This window comes from Calonectris borealis, chromosome 2 (assembly GCF_964195595.1).
Source record: "Calonectris borealis chromosome 2, bCalBor7.hap1.2, whole genome shotgun sequence".
In the NCBI taxonomy this organism is placed as follows: domain Eukaryota; kingdom Metazoa; phylum Chordata; class Aves; order Procellariiformes; family Procellariidae; genus Calonectris; species Calonectris borealis.
Genome location: NC_134313.1, coordinates 147,584,063 through 147,604,005, shown reverse-complemented (window position 1 = coordinate 147,604,005; position 19,943 = coordinate 147,584,063). Strand labels below are relative to the sequence as shown.

Genomic DNA, 19,943 nt, shown 5'->3' with positions numbered 1-19,943 from the left:
CATATTTATATTTCAACCATCGTCCTCCACACCAGAGAGGCTTTAACCGCTTGGCTTGCTTGATTGCAGCGCATGTTTCACATTCATGGATTACCTGTGCAATAGCGTCCATGGTCAAGTCCACCCCTTGATCATGAGCCCACCTATATGTTTCGTCCCTTCCTTGATGGCCTGAAGTGTCACCAAGCTATAAATAATTCACCCTTATGTTGCCAGTCCAGATCTACCTGAGCTACTTCGATCTTAGCAGCCTGATCCACCTGCTGGTTGTTTTGGTGTTCCTCAGTGGCCTGACTCTTGGGCACGTGAGCATCTACATGACGTACTTTTACAGCCAGGTTCTCTACCCGGGCAGCAATGTCTCGCCACAATGCAGCAGCCCAGATGGGTTTGCCTCTGCGCTGCCAGTTGTTCTGCTTCCATTGCTGCAACCACCCCCACAGGGCATTTGCCACCATCCATGAGTCAGTGTAGAGATAAGGTACTGGTCATTTTTCTCGTTCGGCAACATCCAAAGCCAGCTGGATGGCTTTCACTTCTGTAAACTGGCTCGATTGACCTTCTCCTTCAGCAGTTTATGCAACTTGGCGTATGGGACTCCATGCAGCAGCTTTCCACCCCCGATGCTTTCCCACAAGGCGACAGGACCCATCAGTGAACAGGGCATATTGCTTCTCGTTTTCTGGTAGTTTGTTATATGGTGGGGCCTCCTCAGCACGCGTCACCTCCTCCTCTGGGGATATTCCAAAATCTTTGCCTTCTAGTCAGATCGTGATCACCTCCAAGATTCCTGGGTGACTGGGGTTTTGTATTCGAGCCCGTTGTGTGATCAGCGCGACCCACTTACTCCACGTAGCATCGGTTGCAAGGTGTGTAGAGGGGACCCTCCCTTTGAACATCCAGCCCAGCACCGGCAGTCGGGGTGCCAGGAGGAGCTGTGCTTCAGTACCAACCACTTCCAAAGCAGCTTGAACCCCTTCATATGCTGCCAATATCTCCTTCTCAGTTGGAGTGTAGCGGGCCTCGGATCCTCTGTATCCCTGACTCCACAACCCTAAGGGTCGACCTCGAGTCTCCCCTGGTGCTTTCTGCCAGAGGCTCCAGTAGGGCCATTCTCCCCGGCTGCGGTGTAGAGCACATTCTTCACATCTTGTCCTGCCCGGACTGGCCCAAGGGCTACTGCATGGACTATCTCCTGTTTAATTTGTTCAAAGGCTTGCTGTTGCTCAGGGCCCCATTTGAAATCGTTCTTCCTCCGGGTCACTTGATTGAGAGGGCTTACAATTAGGCTGTAATTTGGAATATGCATTCTCCAAAAGCCCACAGTGCCCAAGAAAGCTTGTGTTTCCTTTTCGCTAGCTGGTGGAGACATGGCTGTTATTTTGTTGATCACATCCATTGGAATCTGACGTCCATCTTGCCATTTTATTCCTAAAAACTGGATCTCCTGTGCAGGTCCCTTGACCTTACTTTGTTTTACGGCAAAGCCGGCCTTCAAAAGGATTTGGACTATTCTCTTCCCTTTCTCAAAATCTTCTTCTGCTGTGCTACCCCACACAATGATGTCATCAACATATTGCAGGTGTTTGGGAGCCTCACCCTGTTCCAGTGCAGTCTGGATCAGTCCATGGCAAATGGTAGGGCTGTGTTTCCACCCCTGGGGCAGGTGGTTCCAGGTGTACTGGACACCCCTTTATAGCTTGATGGCATTAGGGTACACTGTGCACCGGTGTCCGCTAGAGCCTTATGCTCCTGTGGGTCTGATGTGCCAGGCCATGGAATCCACACAGTCCAGTAAACCCAGTTGTCCCTTTCCTCCACCTGGCCGGTCATAGTATTCACTACTCACTTCTTGCAAATGCGAGTCAAAAGTCCCTTTATTAAGATTAAGTAAAATCAGCCCTTCTACTCTGTCTGGGGAACTGCTCACTGGAAACTGGAGCAGCAGTTTTCCTGGAAGAACCCCCTTGTGTGATTGTTTTTCTTTGCAATTCACGTACCTGTGCCTTGAGGTAGGGTCGAGGTAGATTTTCCATCCCACTTCCTCATGTCCTCTCTGTGGTCATGCAGATAAAACCATGGGGTGGCCCGTGGTGTGTATTCACTATATCCTCTCTCTTGAGCAGAGGGACACTTACTCCTAATGGCTGAGATACTGGTCCATACAGGTGGGGAGTAGGACATATCCTCTTTGAGTTGCTGGAACTCCCAGGACAAGTTTTTCAGACAGTTTCTCCACAGCCCAGACACAGGCCGGTAGGGAGGAAGAGAGACTTTCTTTGTATTGTCGGAGCTGGCCAGTCAATTCATCCACCGTTTGTTCCTCTCCGTCTTTCCAGGTCATTACTGCCAATGAGTTTGCACATGACGCTGGTGCGCTCCGTACAAACTTCCGCCACATGGGTCGCATGCGCTTGATTTCATCTGGATCTTTGGATAACTGCTCGTTGTCCAGGTCATCATAAATCACCTTCAGCACAGCTAATTCCTTCAGGTACTGGATACCTCTCTCCATGGTGGTCCACTTGCCTGGAATTTGATGGTCAGCCTCTTCAGGAAAGGTGAGTTCAAACCAGATCTGATGCAGGCCATGGGTAGAAAAGAGAGTTTATGAAAGAGAATACATCACTTTCTACAAATAAATACACTGGAAGACGAGGGTGGGGGAAGTGAGGACATTCCAAGTAATGGTTACAGATTGTCCATGAATAAATAAGATGAATAAGATTTTAAACTACTGGACCCATCAGATCCTGGAACAGCTTTCCAGAAAAGCTACCTGCTTTAAGATGGAAATTCAGGTTATTAAAGTGGTTATAGAACATGTATGTGATGATGGCTTGGTGAATACTTTCAGCACCATGCTCCTATTACCTTGATGCAGGAATGACTCTGTACGTGTGTGAAGAAAGCCAGCTAGCTGCAATGCCGTAAGATAGTTCTGTTAATAGAGAATCAGTTTGGTTTAACAAATACAGAGTCCTTTTCATTATTGTACTTAATACACAGTACATGCCCTGAGGTCAGTCTGCTAAAGTCTGCTGAGCAAGAAAGAAAATAAAATTTAAAAGTACTCAGAGAAAATAGAAAGCCTGGAGGGACTAGGATCCAGTAGAAAAGCTGATTTTCCAGTCTTGCAAAGAGCAATAAAGCATGGAAGTTACATAAAAATGGTCAGTCTGTATACAGGGCTGGCCATGCGAAATAAAAGAAAACGAAATGGATATTCTGTCTCAGGAGGAGATGAACATGTGTTGACCTATCATTATCTGAAGCATCACAGTAACTGATAGAATTGCTTCACTGGTACAAACAAAAAAAGTGCTTCTGAAAAAGAATAAAACTTCACAAATACCAATTTCCCCCTGTCCCTGCCCTGTGGTCAGTTGCAGACCCAGAAATGTACCGTGGCAAGATCCCAGCTGCCTAGAGGAGACGTGCCTGCACTTTCTCCTTGCAGCAAACACCAAATGGTGTCTGAGTTCCAAAAGCCAGGTTTTATAAGAACCAAAATTAGAACAATGAACCTTCAAATAAAGAAATCTGGGCAGGAAAGAGACTCTCTCGCACTCTCAATCTCTCAGCCCACATTGCAGTCTTGAGACTTCTACCTAAGGGTGCTCGGATGCTGCCTGCCTAGGCACAACCTTATGGCACTCCACAGAAGTCTCCATCCGATCTAGAGTGCAGCAGCCTTAGCAATGCAAACTGCTGGCCAACCACAACCTCCTACTGGAAGACGGTGAGGCATACGAAATGATAAACAACAAAAAACTCCGTATACTATTGTCTCAGATGCATCATACAGCTTAGAAACCCAATGTTGGTCTCTAGTTTTGGAGACTCATTAACAGCTTTGGGACAAAGCTCACTCTACAGAAATGCTTTCAATCAGCAAAGACACGTAAAATGTTGAAGGCAGGGATCCAAGTGTCAATGCCTACTACTGTAGAACAAGAGGCAAAACCAGACTGCAACACTTCCAGGTAGCAATACCAGATAAGAGGAAAGTTATCAGGTGCTATAATAAGCTAGTGAGACAATGCAAACTGTCAGTGAGAAAGCTATGGAATAAGAAAATGAATTTGTTGGTCCTTAGGTGCTCTGCTCCCTGTAAATAAAAGGAACCATAGGGATTTTTTCCGTTCAACAACCACCACAGGTATTCTCAGCACAAAAGAGAGGCAGAATTGCCACTGTGGACCCCATCCAGATAGTAAGAGAAGATGATGACATGTTTCAAGAACCAGACACCAACCTGAAGTCAGAAATAAACATGCCTTTTGTATTTCCTTTAGGTATAACCTGTGACACTCCTGAAAATCTCTGTCAAATCCATCAGTAGATACCACTGTGTTTGAATGATCTGCACATCGTTTGGGTGCTGAAGTGCTCCACAGTAAACCGAATCATATTTTGGAGAGGCTTTCAGGCTCAAAGTTGAAGTTTACAGCAGGAGGAGATTGAAAGATAAAGGCAATCAACAACCATGAATCCAGCAATCCAGAAACTCCTAAAAACTGTCAAGGACAAAATTTCAGGATGGACATAATGAAGCTAAAGCACAAGAAGCCTATGAACATTTATGCCAGGCATGTACTGAGCACTGAGGGATTACAACTGGACCCTGAAAAACTGAAGGCAATTAAAGAAAAGCCAAGAGCAGAGCATACGAATGATGTACGGTGACTGCCAGAGAAAAAGAATGCAGACCTGATCTGAGCAAAGGATTAGGTCTAATATACAATAAACATATGAAGCAACTAAAGTTACAGAGAGAGGCTTTCAAAAGATGCCCAGGAGTAGCATCATACAAAGCCTTGGCTAAGACAGCCCTTCTAGACATAAAAAGGTGAGCTCATACAGAAAAGAAACTGACTGTATTCCCAGAAGGTAGTAAATTCCATCAGTGTATGGAGCAAATATGCAATCTGATGACAAATCATTAGGAAACAGCATGAGGAAACTATTGCTCAATGTTCTTGGGCATGTTAATAGCATGGAAGTGCTTCTATGGGAGGATAAAATTTCCTGATATAGATGCACTGAGCAGGACCCTACCCTTGCCTTTACAAATTGTACATGTGCAGGCTGCAAACCCTCCGCTATGCAGCACAACTGGGTCTGTAGAATAGGAGTTAATCAACAAACATACCAACATACTCACATTTGCTTTTGGAGGCTCCAAGAAGCCAGCAAACTCCATAGCACTATAGCAGTAAAACTACTAGTATTGCAAGGATAGCCAAATGTCAAGGAACAGTCTATTGCTCTTTCCTAAGAAGTAAGAGATAAACTGCTTGTTAAAGGCAGAATTTTGTTTAAGGGGACAAAGCAGTGATAGCAGTAGATAAAAGAACAAGCCTAAATCAATAGATACATGCTTCACACTTAGGGGAATAGGTGCCATATATCAAATGACCAGGAATAGATGCAGAGCTGCGAGCACAGATTGAGAAGATATCAGAGTACAATTACTGGCAACAAAAATCACAGCCCAGAGCTTGGAAAAAAGTTCACTAGATACATGTTCACTTTCTATAGAGCAGCTACCTCATCATAGCAGATTACAACTCCAGCTTCTGGAAGTAGGAGTATCTGGACCCTTTGTGCATAGCTACATCAACAAATTCTGCAGGATAACAAATTATCACACATCAGCTAACTTGCAGAAACCATACACTCTTGGCCAACAGAAAGAGCGATAGCATGAGACAGTAGTCAGTTGTACGAACACTTCCCTTCTGCCTCTGCATTTCTGTAAAGCATGAAGAGTCACATTGCTGCCAACACTCAGTCAGCCACTGAGAGTGAACAGTGGTGCTAATTTGATGTTAACTTGTATGTCATTGTATTGGCTTTGCATGGCAAGGTTTTGGTAGCGGAGGGGGGCTACAGGGGTGGCTTCTGTGCGAAGCTGCTAGAAGCTTCCCCTATGTCAGATAGAGCCAATGCCAGCCAGCTCCAAGACGGACCTGCTGCTGGCCAAGGCCGAGCCCATCAGCAATGGTGGTAACGCCTCTGGGATAACATAGTTAAGAAGGGGAAAAAAACCAAACTGCAGAACTGCAGCTGAAGAAAGGAGTGAGAATATGTGGGAGAGACAACTCTGCAGACACCCAGGTCAGTGAAGAAGGAGGGGGAGGAGGTGCTCCAGGTGCCAGAGCAGAGATTCCCCTGCAGCCCGTGGTGAAGACCATGGTGAGGCAGGCTGTCCCCCTGCAGCCCCTGGACGTTAACGGTGGAGCAGATATCCACCTGCAGCCTGTGGAGGATCCCATGCTGGAGCAGGTGGATGCACCTGAAGGAGGCTGTGACCCCACGGGAAGCCTGCGCTGGAGCAGGGTCCCAGCAGGACCTGTGGGCACACTGGAGCAGGTTTGCTGGCAGGACTTGTGACCCCATGGGGGACCCACACTGGAGCAGTCTGTTCCTGAAGGACTGCACCCTGTGGAAGGGACCCACGCTGGAGCAGTTTGTGAATAACTGCAGCCCGTGGGAAGGACTCATGTTGGAGAAGTTTGTGGAGGACTGTCTCCTGTGGGAGGGACCCCACGCTGGAGCAGGGGAAGAGTGTGAGGAGTCCTCCCCCTGAGGAGGAAGGAGCCGCAGAGACAATGTGTGATGAACTGATCCCAACCCCCATTCCCCGTCCCCGGCGCTGCTGGTGGGGAGGAGATAGAGAAAATCGGGAGTGAAGTGGAGCCCGGGAAGAAGGGAGGGGTGGGAGAAGGTGTTTTAAGATTTGGTTTTATTTCCCATTACCTTACTCTGATTTGATTGGTAATAAATTAAACTAATTTCCCCAAGTCAAGTCTGTTTTGCCTGTGATGGTAATTGGTGAGTGATCTCTTCCTGTCCTTATCTCAACCCACAAGCCTTTCATTATATTTTCTCTCCCCTGTCCAGCTGAGGAGGAGGAGTGATAGAGCGGCTTTGGTGGGGCCCTGGCATCCAGCCAGGGTCAACCCACCACAGCCATTCAGAGCTTGACCTACTCTATTTGCCACAGAAATTGTGGCAAAAAAGGGTTTATCCCAGTACTTCCACTACCATGCACAAAACTATGTCCTGGAAAAAAGTGGGAAGATGACCATAAGCAACAGAACAGTGTATCTTCAGATGCTCAAAACCAGACAAGGCTTGTTTTTCTTTCCTCCACAGATGCTGATGATGTATCTGTCAGCAATTCTTCATGCCAAACTGACAGCAGTTTGGAGAACTAGTACTTTGGAGAACTGCTACTCTGGAGAAGCAGCAGCTTCTGCAGGAGGTTCCTCTATCTCCCACCACTGCTGCTCTCGGCTCTTGGACAGCAAGTGGTGGGCATTGGAAGCACCAGTCAAAACCGAAAGATATGCAGGAAACGTGAAAGGACATAGCAGGTTAAGGAAGAGAGAGTTTTGCTTGCCCAAAAGTAATGGTGGAAGAAGTAGCATCAGGACTGGCAAGAATAAAGCATGCAAATGTTAGGAAACCTAGTAGAGTACAGAGAGACCTTACTTAGGCGGAGAAGCATAAATGTCATAGATAACGGGAAACTGCTCCTTTCTAACCTTTGCACAGAAGGTACACATAGTACAGAGAACACTGGCACTACACTTGTCCCACAGCAATCCAGATCTTACAGTGGGATGACCACATGCACACTCCACTTCCACCCTACGAGAAATAAGGACATGGTTAAAATTGGCAGTTCACCACTGCCAATTGGCAGTTCACCACTGCCTCATAGTTCAGTGGTACAGAAAATATTCAGTATACCCCACAATGCAGAGAGTTAACCAAATGCCATGAATGAGCTTGTCCCTGTACAGAAAGAAAAATATCACCTTCCTCTTTCTGAAGCTTGTAGAAGACACAGGCATCTTTCATGACCACATGCTGAAGCCTACCAAGTTGTTAAAAATTCTACCTTGTTGTCCATCAAAACCTCCATATAAAGGGGCTCATAGTCCTTGCAGTTTATGATAGTTATATTTGTCCTGAGCTGGTCACTGGATTGGAATGTGGATCCCATTGAAAGCCTTGGGACAGCTCAGAATCTCATAGAGAGCAAAGGCCTGGAAGATTCTGCCAATAACTCCAGTCTCCAGCCATTCAAAGAAAGACGGTTTGGAAGATGGTCTTGGAGATCTCAGTCATCACTTTGCCTCAGTGGGCTTGACCATTCCAAATTGATTACCCAGTGACAAGCAGTAGGTGCAAGACTCCACAGTCCACTTTTTTAAACACAAGTATTTTTGTGTGATGATAGTGAAATCCCCATGCCTGCTCACAACCAAATCCCCATGCCTGCTCACAACCAAGAGCCTCAACTCTGTCTCTTTCAAACTGAAAGTTCTGCATTCGCTACTGGCCATCCAGCATCCTACGGGTGATGTTGTCCCATCGGTTTGAGTTCAACTCCATTGGCTCCCCATGGGAAGAGCAGATTCAGTAGCAAGGACTCCAGGAAAACCATTCCCAGTGCTTTTTTCCTCCCAGCTGGATCAGAAAGGTGAGCATCTTTTCATGGAAGCAGAGCTTCCAGAGCTCCAGAATAGCTGCTCCAGTTGCAGCTGCGAGATTAAGTCTACTATTCCATCCATTACAGAGCGTTGCAGTGGACAGTGTGGGATGGACAAAAATATGTAAGAGAATGCAATGCTTGACCTGCAGTCAAGGAAGGAAAGATTGTGAGATGGCTTTCTTTTGCACAACTTTGAACTACATGTATAGAGGGAGTGTCCAATCCAAGAAGCCAGAATAAACTAGTAAAAAAAAAAAAAACAACAAAAAATCTCACTTGGATATACTGGAGATGTAAGTAGCCTAAGAACAGGCTCCTTCAATATACTAACCTGTTCTTACTTTGCAAAAGTACTTGGTAATGTAGATACAACATATATGATTCAGTGAGATGCCTCAGATGCATAAGCTGAAATGAATATGAGCATGTATTCATTCTACACTCATCCTAAAAAAAGAAATCCATTTTTATTAGCTCACACCAGTTCTGAGGAATAGGAACAAATCTCACAAGGATAGATTGAGCTCCTTGCATCCAGCTCTGAAGTACCAAAAATTAACAAGTGATACACTGAATATCTGTAATGATTTTTTTTGCCTGCATACAAAAACATGCATACCTGCTGGAAGCAGCAAGTATTATTGCTGAGAAGCAATCACTCTTTGGAATAAACCCATACCATGGGATTTGATGACAGTGTTTCCCAAGTGATTAAGCAGGTATCCCAGAATATTTTACATCATCATCACACATAAGTAACCTATGGACAATTGCTAGACCTTCTAGGGAGAAACTCTTAGCACTGTTGGCTGAAAAGTGAGTGATTTCTGTGCAACAGGTGAAACAAATGATATTGATCAGAAATTGCTGAAAAAAACCTGCATTAACAGCTCTGCTGTTTAATCTTTCAGAAATCATGAATACTTGATGTGAGCCAAGTAAAAAATTGCCAGAGACTGAATCACAGAAAAGAGAGAAATAGCTATTGAAAAGCATGAAGAAACTCTTCTCAGTAAGCTAGGAACATTGTATGGACAACAAAGGGCCCAGGGTGGTAGACCTCAAGGCTGATAACGGGAAAGGAGAGCTCAAGGAAGGAATGGCAGACTAGTGACAAGAGCCCACCAAAGCAGAAGCGAAGTGAAATGTGGGACCGAAGAAGCACAGGTGCTTACGTGTGGAAATAGGAGGAATCCAAGAAAAGTAGAATAGGAAGAAGAGCCTGTAACTGTATGCTGCTTTACTTCACCAGCAAGAGTTCAAATCTATAGCATATTAGGTAACATGTATATGTATATAGAATATTTGTAGAGAAAATATTTTTGTTTTATAGGCAATGATGTTAACGAGGATGCATCCTTTAGTCCCTGCTGCCGCCAGAAAGCAGATAAAGTGTCTCACCTCTACTAGGTCACTGACCAAGCAAGGCACAAGCAATTCTGCAAACAGCTAAATGAACACAATTGCATAAGTATTAACTGATCATACACTGTTGTTTATTAAATATTGGCAAATCAGATCGCAGCATTGAAATTTTGATAGGTATATGTGTCCTGGTTCCAGCTGGGACAGAGTTAACTTTCTTCCCAGCAGCTGAGGGGGGTGCTGTGTTTTGGGTTTGGCATGAGAGGAGCGTTGATGGCCCATTGATGCTTTGGTTGTTGCTGGGTGGTGCTTGCACTGGGAACTTTGGAAGCCGGGGGGGGGAGCATAGCCGGGGCGGTTGACCCAACTGGCCAATGGGGTATTCTATACCATGTGACGTCATGCTTAGTATAAAAACTGGGGGGGACACATGACACCTCGCCCCCCGTTCGTGACACATGGTCAGCGGTCGGTGAGCAGTTGCATTGTGCATCACCTGCTTTGCATATTCTATTATTTTTGTTGTTATCATTGTTATTATTACTGTTCTACTTTGTTTTATTTCCATTATTAAACCGTTTTTATCTCAACCCGCGAGTTTTCCTACTTGTGCCCTCTCGATTCTCTCCCCCATCCTACCGGAGCGGGGCGTGTGAGCGAGCGGCTGCCTGGGGTTTAGTTGCTGGCTGGGGTTAAACCATGACAATATGATGAAATGAGGAACAAAGTAGTTTCTTCTCTAGAACAGTCATTTTGCAAAACAGAAAGAAATGTTAGGAATATTCTTGCCAACATACTGGTAAAATAATTCAGTGTGGAGTAGTTTAGCACCAGAATCCTTAACACAGAGGCTTTTGCTTGAGATGCTGTAATCAGGAGGAGATTGAGTTGATTGTCACCCACAACTAGATCATGAGAGCAAATATGCTGAGGGGCCTTGTGCTGAGACCTGTGGATATTTTTCTTTGGTATCTGATATCTTTCTCTTTGTAAAAGGGTTGAGTTCATTCAGGTGTTATCATCATTACCAGTTGCCCTTAGCAGTTATTGGTCCATGGCACCACTTACAGCTTTCCCAGCATCCCAAATAGGCCTCAACTTCCCACTTCCCTTCCAGCTCTCATACTCCTAGAGCAAACCCATAGGACCAAAGGAGAGTTTGGTAACACGCATTTACACAAGTTAATGAGCAGCCCATGCTGTAGGCATGAATTTGGTGAGGGACAGATATAACAAGATTGCCATAAAGCAGAGTCTGATCCTTGATGTCACCTTTGGCCCATACTTGATACTTTCTTGGAACAATGGGGAGACACCTCCTCCTTAAAAAGGCAAAACCAGAGGGATTGTAAACTTTGCTGATGTACTGGTAGGTCCACAAATTGTTCATACAGACCCTCTGCTCAAGCATTTGCTAAAGCAGGCCTCAAACTGTGACCAACACAAGTCATTCATACAAGCAGAAATATGCTAATAAGGTACGGAAACAAATACAAGATTCCTGTCAAAAATCAGTAATGGGGCCACATTTGTTAGTCACAGGATGACCTACAGTAGTATTTGATGACAATAGGAGTATAACAGTATTCAAAATTGATGTTGTCTTTGCTGCAAAGTTCTCATCAAAATGTTTAATGCCTTTGTATGAATAAAGGCAAGGAAGTCTGCATTTCTTCCTACAGAGCTGGGGAGTCCGATACAACTTTCTTTTGCTGAACAGAGGATAATCTACAGAAGGTGGCACTGGAGAGGGTATCAAGGCTCAGCACACAGTGTCCAGAGAGACTTCCAGTTGGCAATCACAGTGGTTAGGATGCTTATGAAGTCCAAAGCTAACAGAAGTAGTAAGGCAACAATTGCTACAATAGTGGTCACAAGTCAAATCTAACTTTGTTGCAAAATCTGTGGGGAAGGCAAGTATGAGAGCAGAGAAACTGTACGGTTCAGACAGTAACCTAAGACAAAGCTGTAACTGAGATGCAGATCTGTCGTCAACTTTGTTTGATCTTGCTGGTGATGAAAGGGACAATCCTGCCCTTCCCAGCTTGTCAGAGCATAAATTTCTACCCCAATCTTTTTGTCAACACTAGCAACTACATAGCTATGTAGTAAGAGCACATTGTTTATGAAGCTGGCAACTAATACTTATCCTGTAGGTTAGTTTTCACCTACATCAGTCAGCTGATCCCATACAGTCTCACCATGCTCCTGTTGATATGGAAAGGGTCCTTTCACGACCTTTTTGCAAGCTTTGACCCACTTAAACCAGCTGGAAAGGTGCATGCTGAGATTACATATACAGCCCCAAGGTTTGGATGTAAAAGACACATCTGTGCTAACCTAATGGAGTAATTTGCCCTTAAGAATTATTTTACAACTCCTACTGAAACAAAAAAGCTGCGGAGTCTGTCTTACTGGTTTGAAAGACACATTCAGCTGATCCAATTTTAATTCAGAAAAAAAAATATATAAGCCATACACAAGAAAGAATTATTGCATGAATGATTAATCATCTTTGGCATACATTCAGCTGAATCTGGATTTGTTTGAAATCTAAGCATATCTGGTTAGGGAAATGTCTTTTTTTTTAATCTTTTTTACAAGACAGCAGTTCTAAGAAAAAATAGATTATTTCTAAATTGTCTTTATCTTTCCACTACTTCCATCTATTTGCCTTATACCTAAGATCTGACTTAGACCCTATTACAATGAAGAAAGGATACATAAGAATTCCTCTGCATCATCAAGATTTTCTTGGATTGTAAAGTTTTCAAGAGAAACAAGCTTTTATTTTATTACCTACACATTTTAAGTTATATATGTGATCTGATGAATTAATGGCAGACAAAATCTGCTTGAGAGTGTTCACAGTCAAGAAGAATGTTTCTCTGTTGAACTATTGGCAAAGAAATGGCTCACTGTGAGAAAAAACAAACCACTGAATTTTAAGAAAGTATTCCCTGGGGGAGTGCATATTCTTTTATTCTCCTCACATTTAGAATAAGCTGAAAATAAAATTCTAGTTCTATAAAGAGCTGTATAAAAGATTAAAAGAGAAATCAGATAAATCACAAAATAATTTAGGTTGAAAGGGACCTCTAGAAATAATACAGTCCAAGCCCTGCCTCATTGAGTTTTGAGTATCTCCACAGATGGAGACTCCACAACCTCCCTAGGTGACCGTAACCTTGTTCGTGTTTGACCATGCTCACAGTGAGGATTTTTTCCTACTATCTAATCCCTTGTTGCACCTTGTATCTGCAAGTCTTCTACCTTTTTGCTGAGTACATCCAGGAAGAGTCTGGCTCTGTCCTCTTCATACTCTTCCATTAGGTAGGTGAAGACATTGATAAAATCTTCATTTAGCACTCTCCTCTTAAGACAAAACCATTTCTCTCAGCGTCTCCTTGTGCACCACCCACTCCAGTCACAATCACAGGGGCCCCTGCCACACTCACTTCAGTATTTCAACATCCTTCTAGTACAGCGGAATCTAAAAAGGACTAATCTAAAATACTCTATAGCGCACAGTCTAGAAATATATGAAATGAGTCTCTGTGAACTGCAGGGGCGTGGGATTTGCCGGTTGGGCAGTCCAGGACCAGAGAGGCTTCTCAGATATCTAGGCACTTGTAAATCTTACATACTAGGCACATCCCATTCATGCATCCATGGGTTAACCCCTTGCCTGCAGATTCTGGAAGCCAGGCAAAAAGCAACCCTATCACCAGATGGCTGTCTACTCACTGAATTTAGATTTAAGGTAGTCCATTCACCAGCCCACCAGTACATGCAGAAATGTACTAGGGAGCCTGGGAGTCAAACGATTCACTTCACTGGTAGGTCCAGAGTCTATTAAAGCCGCTGGATTGCTTACAGCCAGGCAGGCATCGGAGTCACCAGACTGGGAACATGGAAGCCTTAATGAGTCACGGCATCGACAACTTGATATCTGCAAACCTATAATAACAGAGCTGGCAGGCTGTAGGACAGTTAGGCAATGTCATTCTCTACTGATTTTATCTTCACAACAGAAATGCGGTTTGTGCAGCCTATGGACACCAGCACGTCTCAGTGTCCTAAACATTGTGATCCAGTTGGAATTTCGTATTTCTGCAGCTGTATCAGTACCTTACACATTACTACATCACACACATGCTTATTCACATTCATCATTCACATCAACATTAATAAAAGTGAAAAAATATGTATTTTCCAGGGTAGGTACTTAGGCTTTTTGGAAAATAACAGGGTCATAAAAAGAAGTGTCCAGTTATAGAGAAAGCACATCTGTAACATGCATTGTAATATTCATTACAGGTTTTTTAGGACTATGGACTCATACCCCTAAAAGTTTTCCTACTCAGGGAAAAGCATTTGTGATCTTGCATTTAGGAGACAGCAAAATGAATAAACCACAGGAAAAACTCTGTAGGAAACCATGTCTCAGTAGCTCCTTAGCTCAGGAAACTACTGGTCTTTGCTTCTTGCAAAATAAAGACTACGGTAATCTTCTGTCATTATACCTAGACACTATAAAGTCATGGAGAAAAGTATGGAGTATACTCAACTTTTTTCTCCATTGGTCATATTTTTCCCAGCAATGTATCACTCATGGCTACCTTTTTAGCAGACTATACTCCGAATAGGTTAATGTCATTGCTAACATTGAAAAGCTGCTGATGAAAAATACATATATATGTCTTTACCAACTGAAATTCTGTTCTCCAGAAAGCTGTCTACCCATCCCTTTACTTAGACTTGAAAAAAATTTAGGAAATTATATATAGAGAAGCTTATTTGTGGAAGACTTGCAGCTGATGTGCTCGCAGCATCACTAATGCAAAGTTACTGAAATAAATATTAAAGTCACACAACACACACTCCCAGTTTTACTACCTGGGCCTTCCAGGGTGTTGAAACTTGTGCTGGTTTTGGCTGGGAGGGAGTTAATTTTCTTCATAGTAGCTAGTATGGGGCTGTGTTTTGGATGTCATGCTCAGCATATAAAGCTGGGGAAAGAAGAAGGAAGAGGGCGGACGTTCGGGTTTATGGTGTTTTGTCTTCCCAAGTAACCATTATGCGTGATGGAGCCCTGCTTTCCTGGAGATGGCTGAACACCTGCCTGCCGATGGGAAGTAGTGAATGAATTCCTTGCTTTGCTTTGCTTGCGTGCGCAGCTTTTGCTTTGCGTATTAAACTGTCTTTATCTCAACCCACGAGTTTTCTCACTTTTACTCTTCCGCTCTCTCTCCCATGCCACCGGGGGAGTGAGCGAGCAGCTGTGTGGTGCTCAATTGCTGGCTGGGGTTAAGCCACGACAGTCCTTTTTGGTGCCCAACATGGGGCTCGAAGGGTTCGAGATAATGACAGGTTTGATTGGAATGTATTAGTTCAAATTTATAGCTATTACTGCTGTTTAGCTGTTAACGGGCAGGCTCCTGTGCTTGCCATGGGGCTTGCTTGCCTTACTGTATATTAGAGTCTAGTGCTCGTTAGTGGCTGCTTTTTGCTTTCGCTGCTTGCTGTACTGCTGTACTGCTGATGATCTTACTGTGCTGTGCCTGGGAACATTTTGGTAACAGCTGTGGCCATGCTCCTGGGCTGGCGGGTGGCCAGGGCATCGCTGCTGTTCCTGTGCTGCTGTACCGGACAGGCTGGAACTCCAGTGTGAACTCAAGTTGAAGGAACTGTGACCTGTGGATGAGTCCACATGGCAGCAGGACACCCTGAAGTGTCTGTGGCTGTTAATAAGTCCACACCACAGCAGGTACATCTCTAAGCATCGGTGGCCGTGGTTATGTCTGTGCCGCAACAGGTATACCTCTGAAGGGACTGTGGCCCAAGGACAAGTCCACGCTGGAGGAGGTACACCTCAGAGCATCTGTGGCTGTGGATAAGTCCATGCTGCAGCAGGTACACCCTGAAGCATCAGTGGCTGTGGATGAGGTCATGCTGGAGCACCTCAAAGCGTATGGCCATGGATAAGCCCTCGACAGAGCATGTACACCCCTGAAGGGACTGCAGCCATGGGTAAGGCCATGTTGGAGCAGGTTTACTTTTGAAGGGACTGTGGCTGTGGATGAGTCTATGCCGCAGCAGGTATACGCCTGGAGAGACTGTGGCTCATAGATAAGGCTCCCGATGGTGCAGGTACAGCCCTCAGGGACTGCAGTCTTTGGATAAGTCCAAGCCGGAGCAGGGGCAAGAGGAGGAGTTCATTGCAATGTTAAACCTGACGGTCTGGTCCAAAGGGACCAGGGGTGGAGATTGTAGTGGAAATACCTTTAAATTGTTGTAACCCGGTGTTTCGGTTGCATGTTATGGGAATTACTATAGCAGGAACCTCTTGTTGCTAGCCAGGCTAGGAGCAAGTGGAGGAGTTCATTGCAATGTTAAACCCAATGGTCTGATCCAAAGGGACCAGGGGTGGAGACTGGAATGGAAATACCTTTAAATTGTTGTAACCCAGGACTTGAGTTGAATGTTATGGGAATTACTATAGCAGGAACCACCTGAATCAATGGAGGAGAAGCCTTACAAGAAGCAGTGCAAGTGCAGCAGTGACCTGACCTGAGCTGGCTTTGGTGCCCAATAACTCCATGCAATACACCACCCCTCCTGACCCAAGTGACCACCATAACAGACAGAGCCCAAAGTCACGGACTAAATGAACTCAATGGACGTTTTTGGATATTTGTGGACATTTTACAGACATTTTACAGGGGTGGTCCATAGACTAAGGGAATGGTATCTGTGTATTATACCAAAGGATGGGAAGGGGGGGTGGTTAATGAGGTTGTATGGGATGGTGTGGTACCTGAGCATGACATAAATGGAATAAGGGGTGGAGAATGTGCTGGTTTACCTGGGATAGAGTTAATTTTCTTCACAATAGCTAGTAAGGGGCTATGTTTTGGATTTGAGCTGGAAACAGTGTTGATAGTACAGAGATGTTTTTGTTACTGCTGAGCAGTGCTTACACAGAGTCAAGGCCTTTTCTGCTTCGCACACCACCCTGCCAACAAGCAGGCTGGGGGTGCACAAGAAGTTGGGAGGGGACACAGCTGGGACAGCTGACCCCAACTGACCAACGGGGTATTCCATACCATATGACAACATGCTCAGCATATAGAGCTGGGGAAAGAAGAAGGAAGGGGGGGACGTTCTGAGTGATGGCGTTTGTCTTCCCAAGTAACCATTTTGCATGACAGAGCCCTGCTTTCCTGGAGATGGCTGAACACCTGCCTGCCGATGGGAATTAGTGAATGAATTCCTTGTTTTGCTTTGCTTGTGTGTGCGGCTTTTGCTTTACCTATTAAACTGTCTTTATCTCAACCCACGAGTTTTCTCACTTTTACTCTTCCGATTCTCTCCCCCATCACGGGCAGAGTGAGCGAGCGGCTGCGTGGGGCTTAGTTGCCGGCTGGGGTTAAACCGCAACAAAACTGGAAATATAAAGGCCATGTAGATGCTTCAAAGGTGAACATGAAAAGGAGCAACATAACCTCCCCTTCCTTTCCTACTGTTTCTGCTGTCAGCCTAGTTCTGTTATGGCACAGCTGCATAATCTTTGCTCAGATTTTTGAGGAAATCGTTAAATTGAGAGAAAGAGCTATGAGGAAGAGTAGAGCTGTGAAATGTAAAGTAAAATTGGAGATAAAAGTAAAGACTGCTGAGACGGGGCCAGGCAGCAGCTCAAGAATCAAGAGGGAGGACATCAACATGGAAAGATAATAACATCTCAAGGGAAAAAAAGAGGTGGAAGATTGCAACATCAAGCATCCCTGTCACAGGGAGCAAGGAAAGCTGACCCTTTTCTATCTGACTAGCAAAGACTCTACTAGGTGGTTAACATACTAATACCAATTTAGTAGGTCATTAATTCTGGCTATCTTTTGTGTGTGTTAACCACAAAGTAACTGCTTTACATATAACTGCACATAGCAAAATGTGACTAAACAAAGTGGCCCAGAGAAGGAGAGATAGTGAGGTAGGTGATGGGAAGCCATTTTGGCAGCAAAGGCATGTAGCAACAGGGAAGCAACCAGAAGGTGCCACTCCTGCAGATGGAAAGAGGAAAGAAGTCAAGGAACCTGTTCACATAAGCTGTGAGTGATGCAGTATAACAACGCTGACATTTTGCTCTGAGCATGGCAGGTTATGTCACTGAAAATATTTTAAAATTGATGCCAAGGCCATGAAGAAAGTGAAGAAAGGAGACAAGGTGATCCCTTTTATGCCATCTTCTGTCCTTGATCTTCCTGCTCTAAAAATGTACAGATTTAGATAATAATCTTTCTTTTTAGGAACAGCAGAAGAGTAGGATTAAATAGCAATTCAGCAGATGAGCAGTTTATTTTATCTACTTTGCTTTCAAGGCACCTATGCTAGGTGTGCTCCTATGCAAGTACAATAGTGAAGAATGATGCAAAAAAAAAAAACCAAACCAAACCAAAAAACCCCACACAACCAAAACTTCCTATTTCCATCTCTACAGTCTGAACAGAGAATTAGAATGTCTTGGTGTTATCTAAAATGTGTGGCAAGAATATTCAGTGGCAAGAATAATCGAGAGATTGTAGGATTGCAAGTTTGATAGTGTTTTCTATCACATGCTAACTTTACTCCACTCATTCAAAGCTAGACTTACAGCTGAACTGAAACCCGGACTAAACTTTAAATCCACTTAGAAATAGCAACTATTCCTACAAACTCCTTGTTAAACTGCATTTTTTTCTTGAAGAATTGTATTATACCTTTGTTCCTTTGCACAGGCTATTAATTAGATTTTTAGATGAAGATGTGATTGCCCTTGATTTTAATCTCTGAGCTGCCTTTGGACCTACCTGGGAATCAGTGAGAAGGATCAAGCAAATGTTTACTATTAAAAAGCAATGTGTGACGGGAACCTTTGACGAAAGGCAGTACCACAGGGATCTGAAGTCTACCATCCCCCACAAGGGAAGAGGGAGCCATAGGAGGCTGCAGTCTTCATATGGCCTATAGTAGCAAAGACATCTGGAGCCTCATAGGGATGGAATCAAGTAATAGGGTTTCTGCAGAGGTCCTGAGTCTCTGCCTGGAGGCCATGATGGCAGGCATCAGGCTACATCCTCGGCCTGGTCCAAACCTTCTACCTTGTGTAGAGGCTCTTGCATGATGCAGATACCTGACACACACCTCCCTCTCCTGCCCTGATGGCTATGTGACATCAAACTGCTTCTATTACTACTTCAAGACCTATCTGAGCTGCCAGTCTTTCAGCAGGAACTCCTCAGGGCTTGGGAGCTCTTCAGAGCAGCCAGGTCCCCCTGCGACAGTGGGAGAGAGGGAAATCTCTGGGCTGCACCACAGCTCTCCATCGCATATCACCCACGTATACACACAGGTGGGAGACACCCCTTCAGCGTGCCAAAGGGCAGTACTGGCAGGTACCTCTCAAAGGTAGAGACCTCATTAACCACGGCAAGTGGGACTGGGTTGGCCTCGCGTGTCTTTCCCAATACAAGTGGTGCTTCACCACGTGGTGAAGCGTTTGCTCTGGGACTTGAGGACTGCTCCCAATCCCACTCAGTCTCACTGCTGGTGCTTAACCCCGCTCCTGTGGAGCTGGAAGTCACACCCCACAAGCCTCTCTCCCACACACCATTTTAACAGGTGGCACAGAAACCTGGTCTGGCTACAGAAACATCCTTGGACACTCCTGAGCTCTTTCCCACCCGCAAAGCAGTAGGGCCACTTACCCCTGGGCCAGGAGCCCCCTAGGGCCAGCCAGGGCTCGCAGCTGGGCTCAGGCCTGCTGGGGATGCCGCCGAGGTTACAAGCACAGCCCACACAGGACATCAGCTGGAGAGGACCCTTACCCTCGCAGGGCCCGAGGACACACGCTGACGGAAGCCCTCAGCACAGCTCTAGCCGCGCTTTCTCCCCTTGTCCTTTTATTCACACCGCTTCCCACGGCCCGCGGCCCGTCCAGAGCCCGGGGGTTGCGAGGCCTCTTTCTGCTCCCGCCCCGCAGAAACACGGTCCCTCCGGCCGCCGCCTCCCAACGGCCGCCCCGCCC

The 19,943-nt window shown here is 45.1% G+C and overlaps 1 protein-coding gene across 2 annotated transcripts in view; it reads right to left on the bottom strand.

Moving 5' to 3' along the window:
* OLAH (oleoyl-ACP hydrolase) overlaps positions 1-19,943 on the bottom strand; it is a 30,912-nt gene extending 10,969 nt beyond the window's left edge. Inside the window, exon 1 of one of the 2 annotated variants that reach the window (XM_075143838.1) lies at positions 19,744-19,943. Coding sequence is in view for 1 of the 2 variants with exons in the window: in XM_075143837.1 (XP_074999938.1) it covers positions 19,624-19,723 (100 nt within the window). In the remaining variant the exon portion in view is untranslated. Of the gene's footprint in view, positions 1-19,623 lie in introns of both variants that reach the window. The other variant, XM_075143837.1, reaches the window with a different exon arrangement.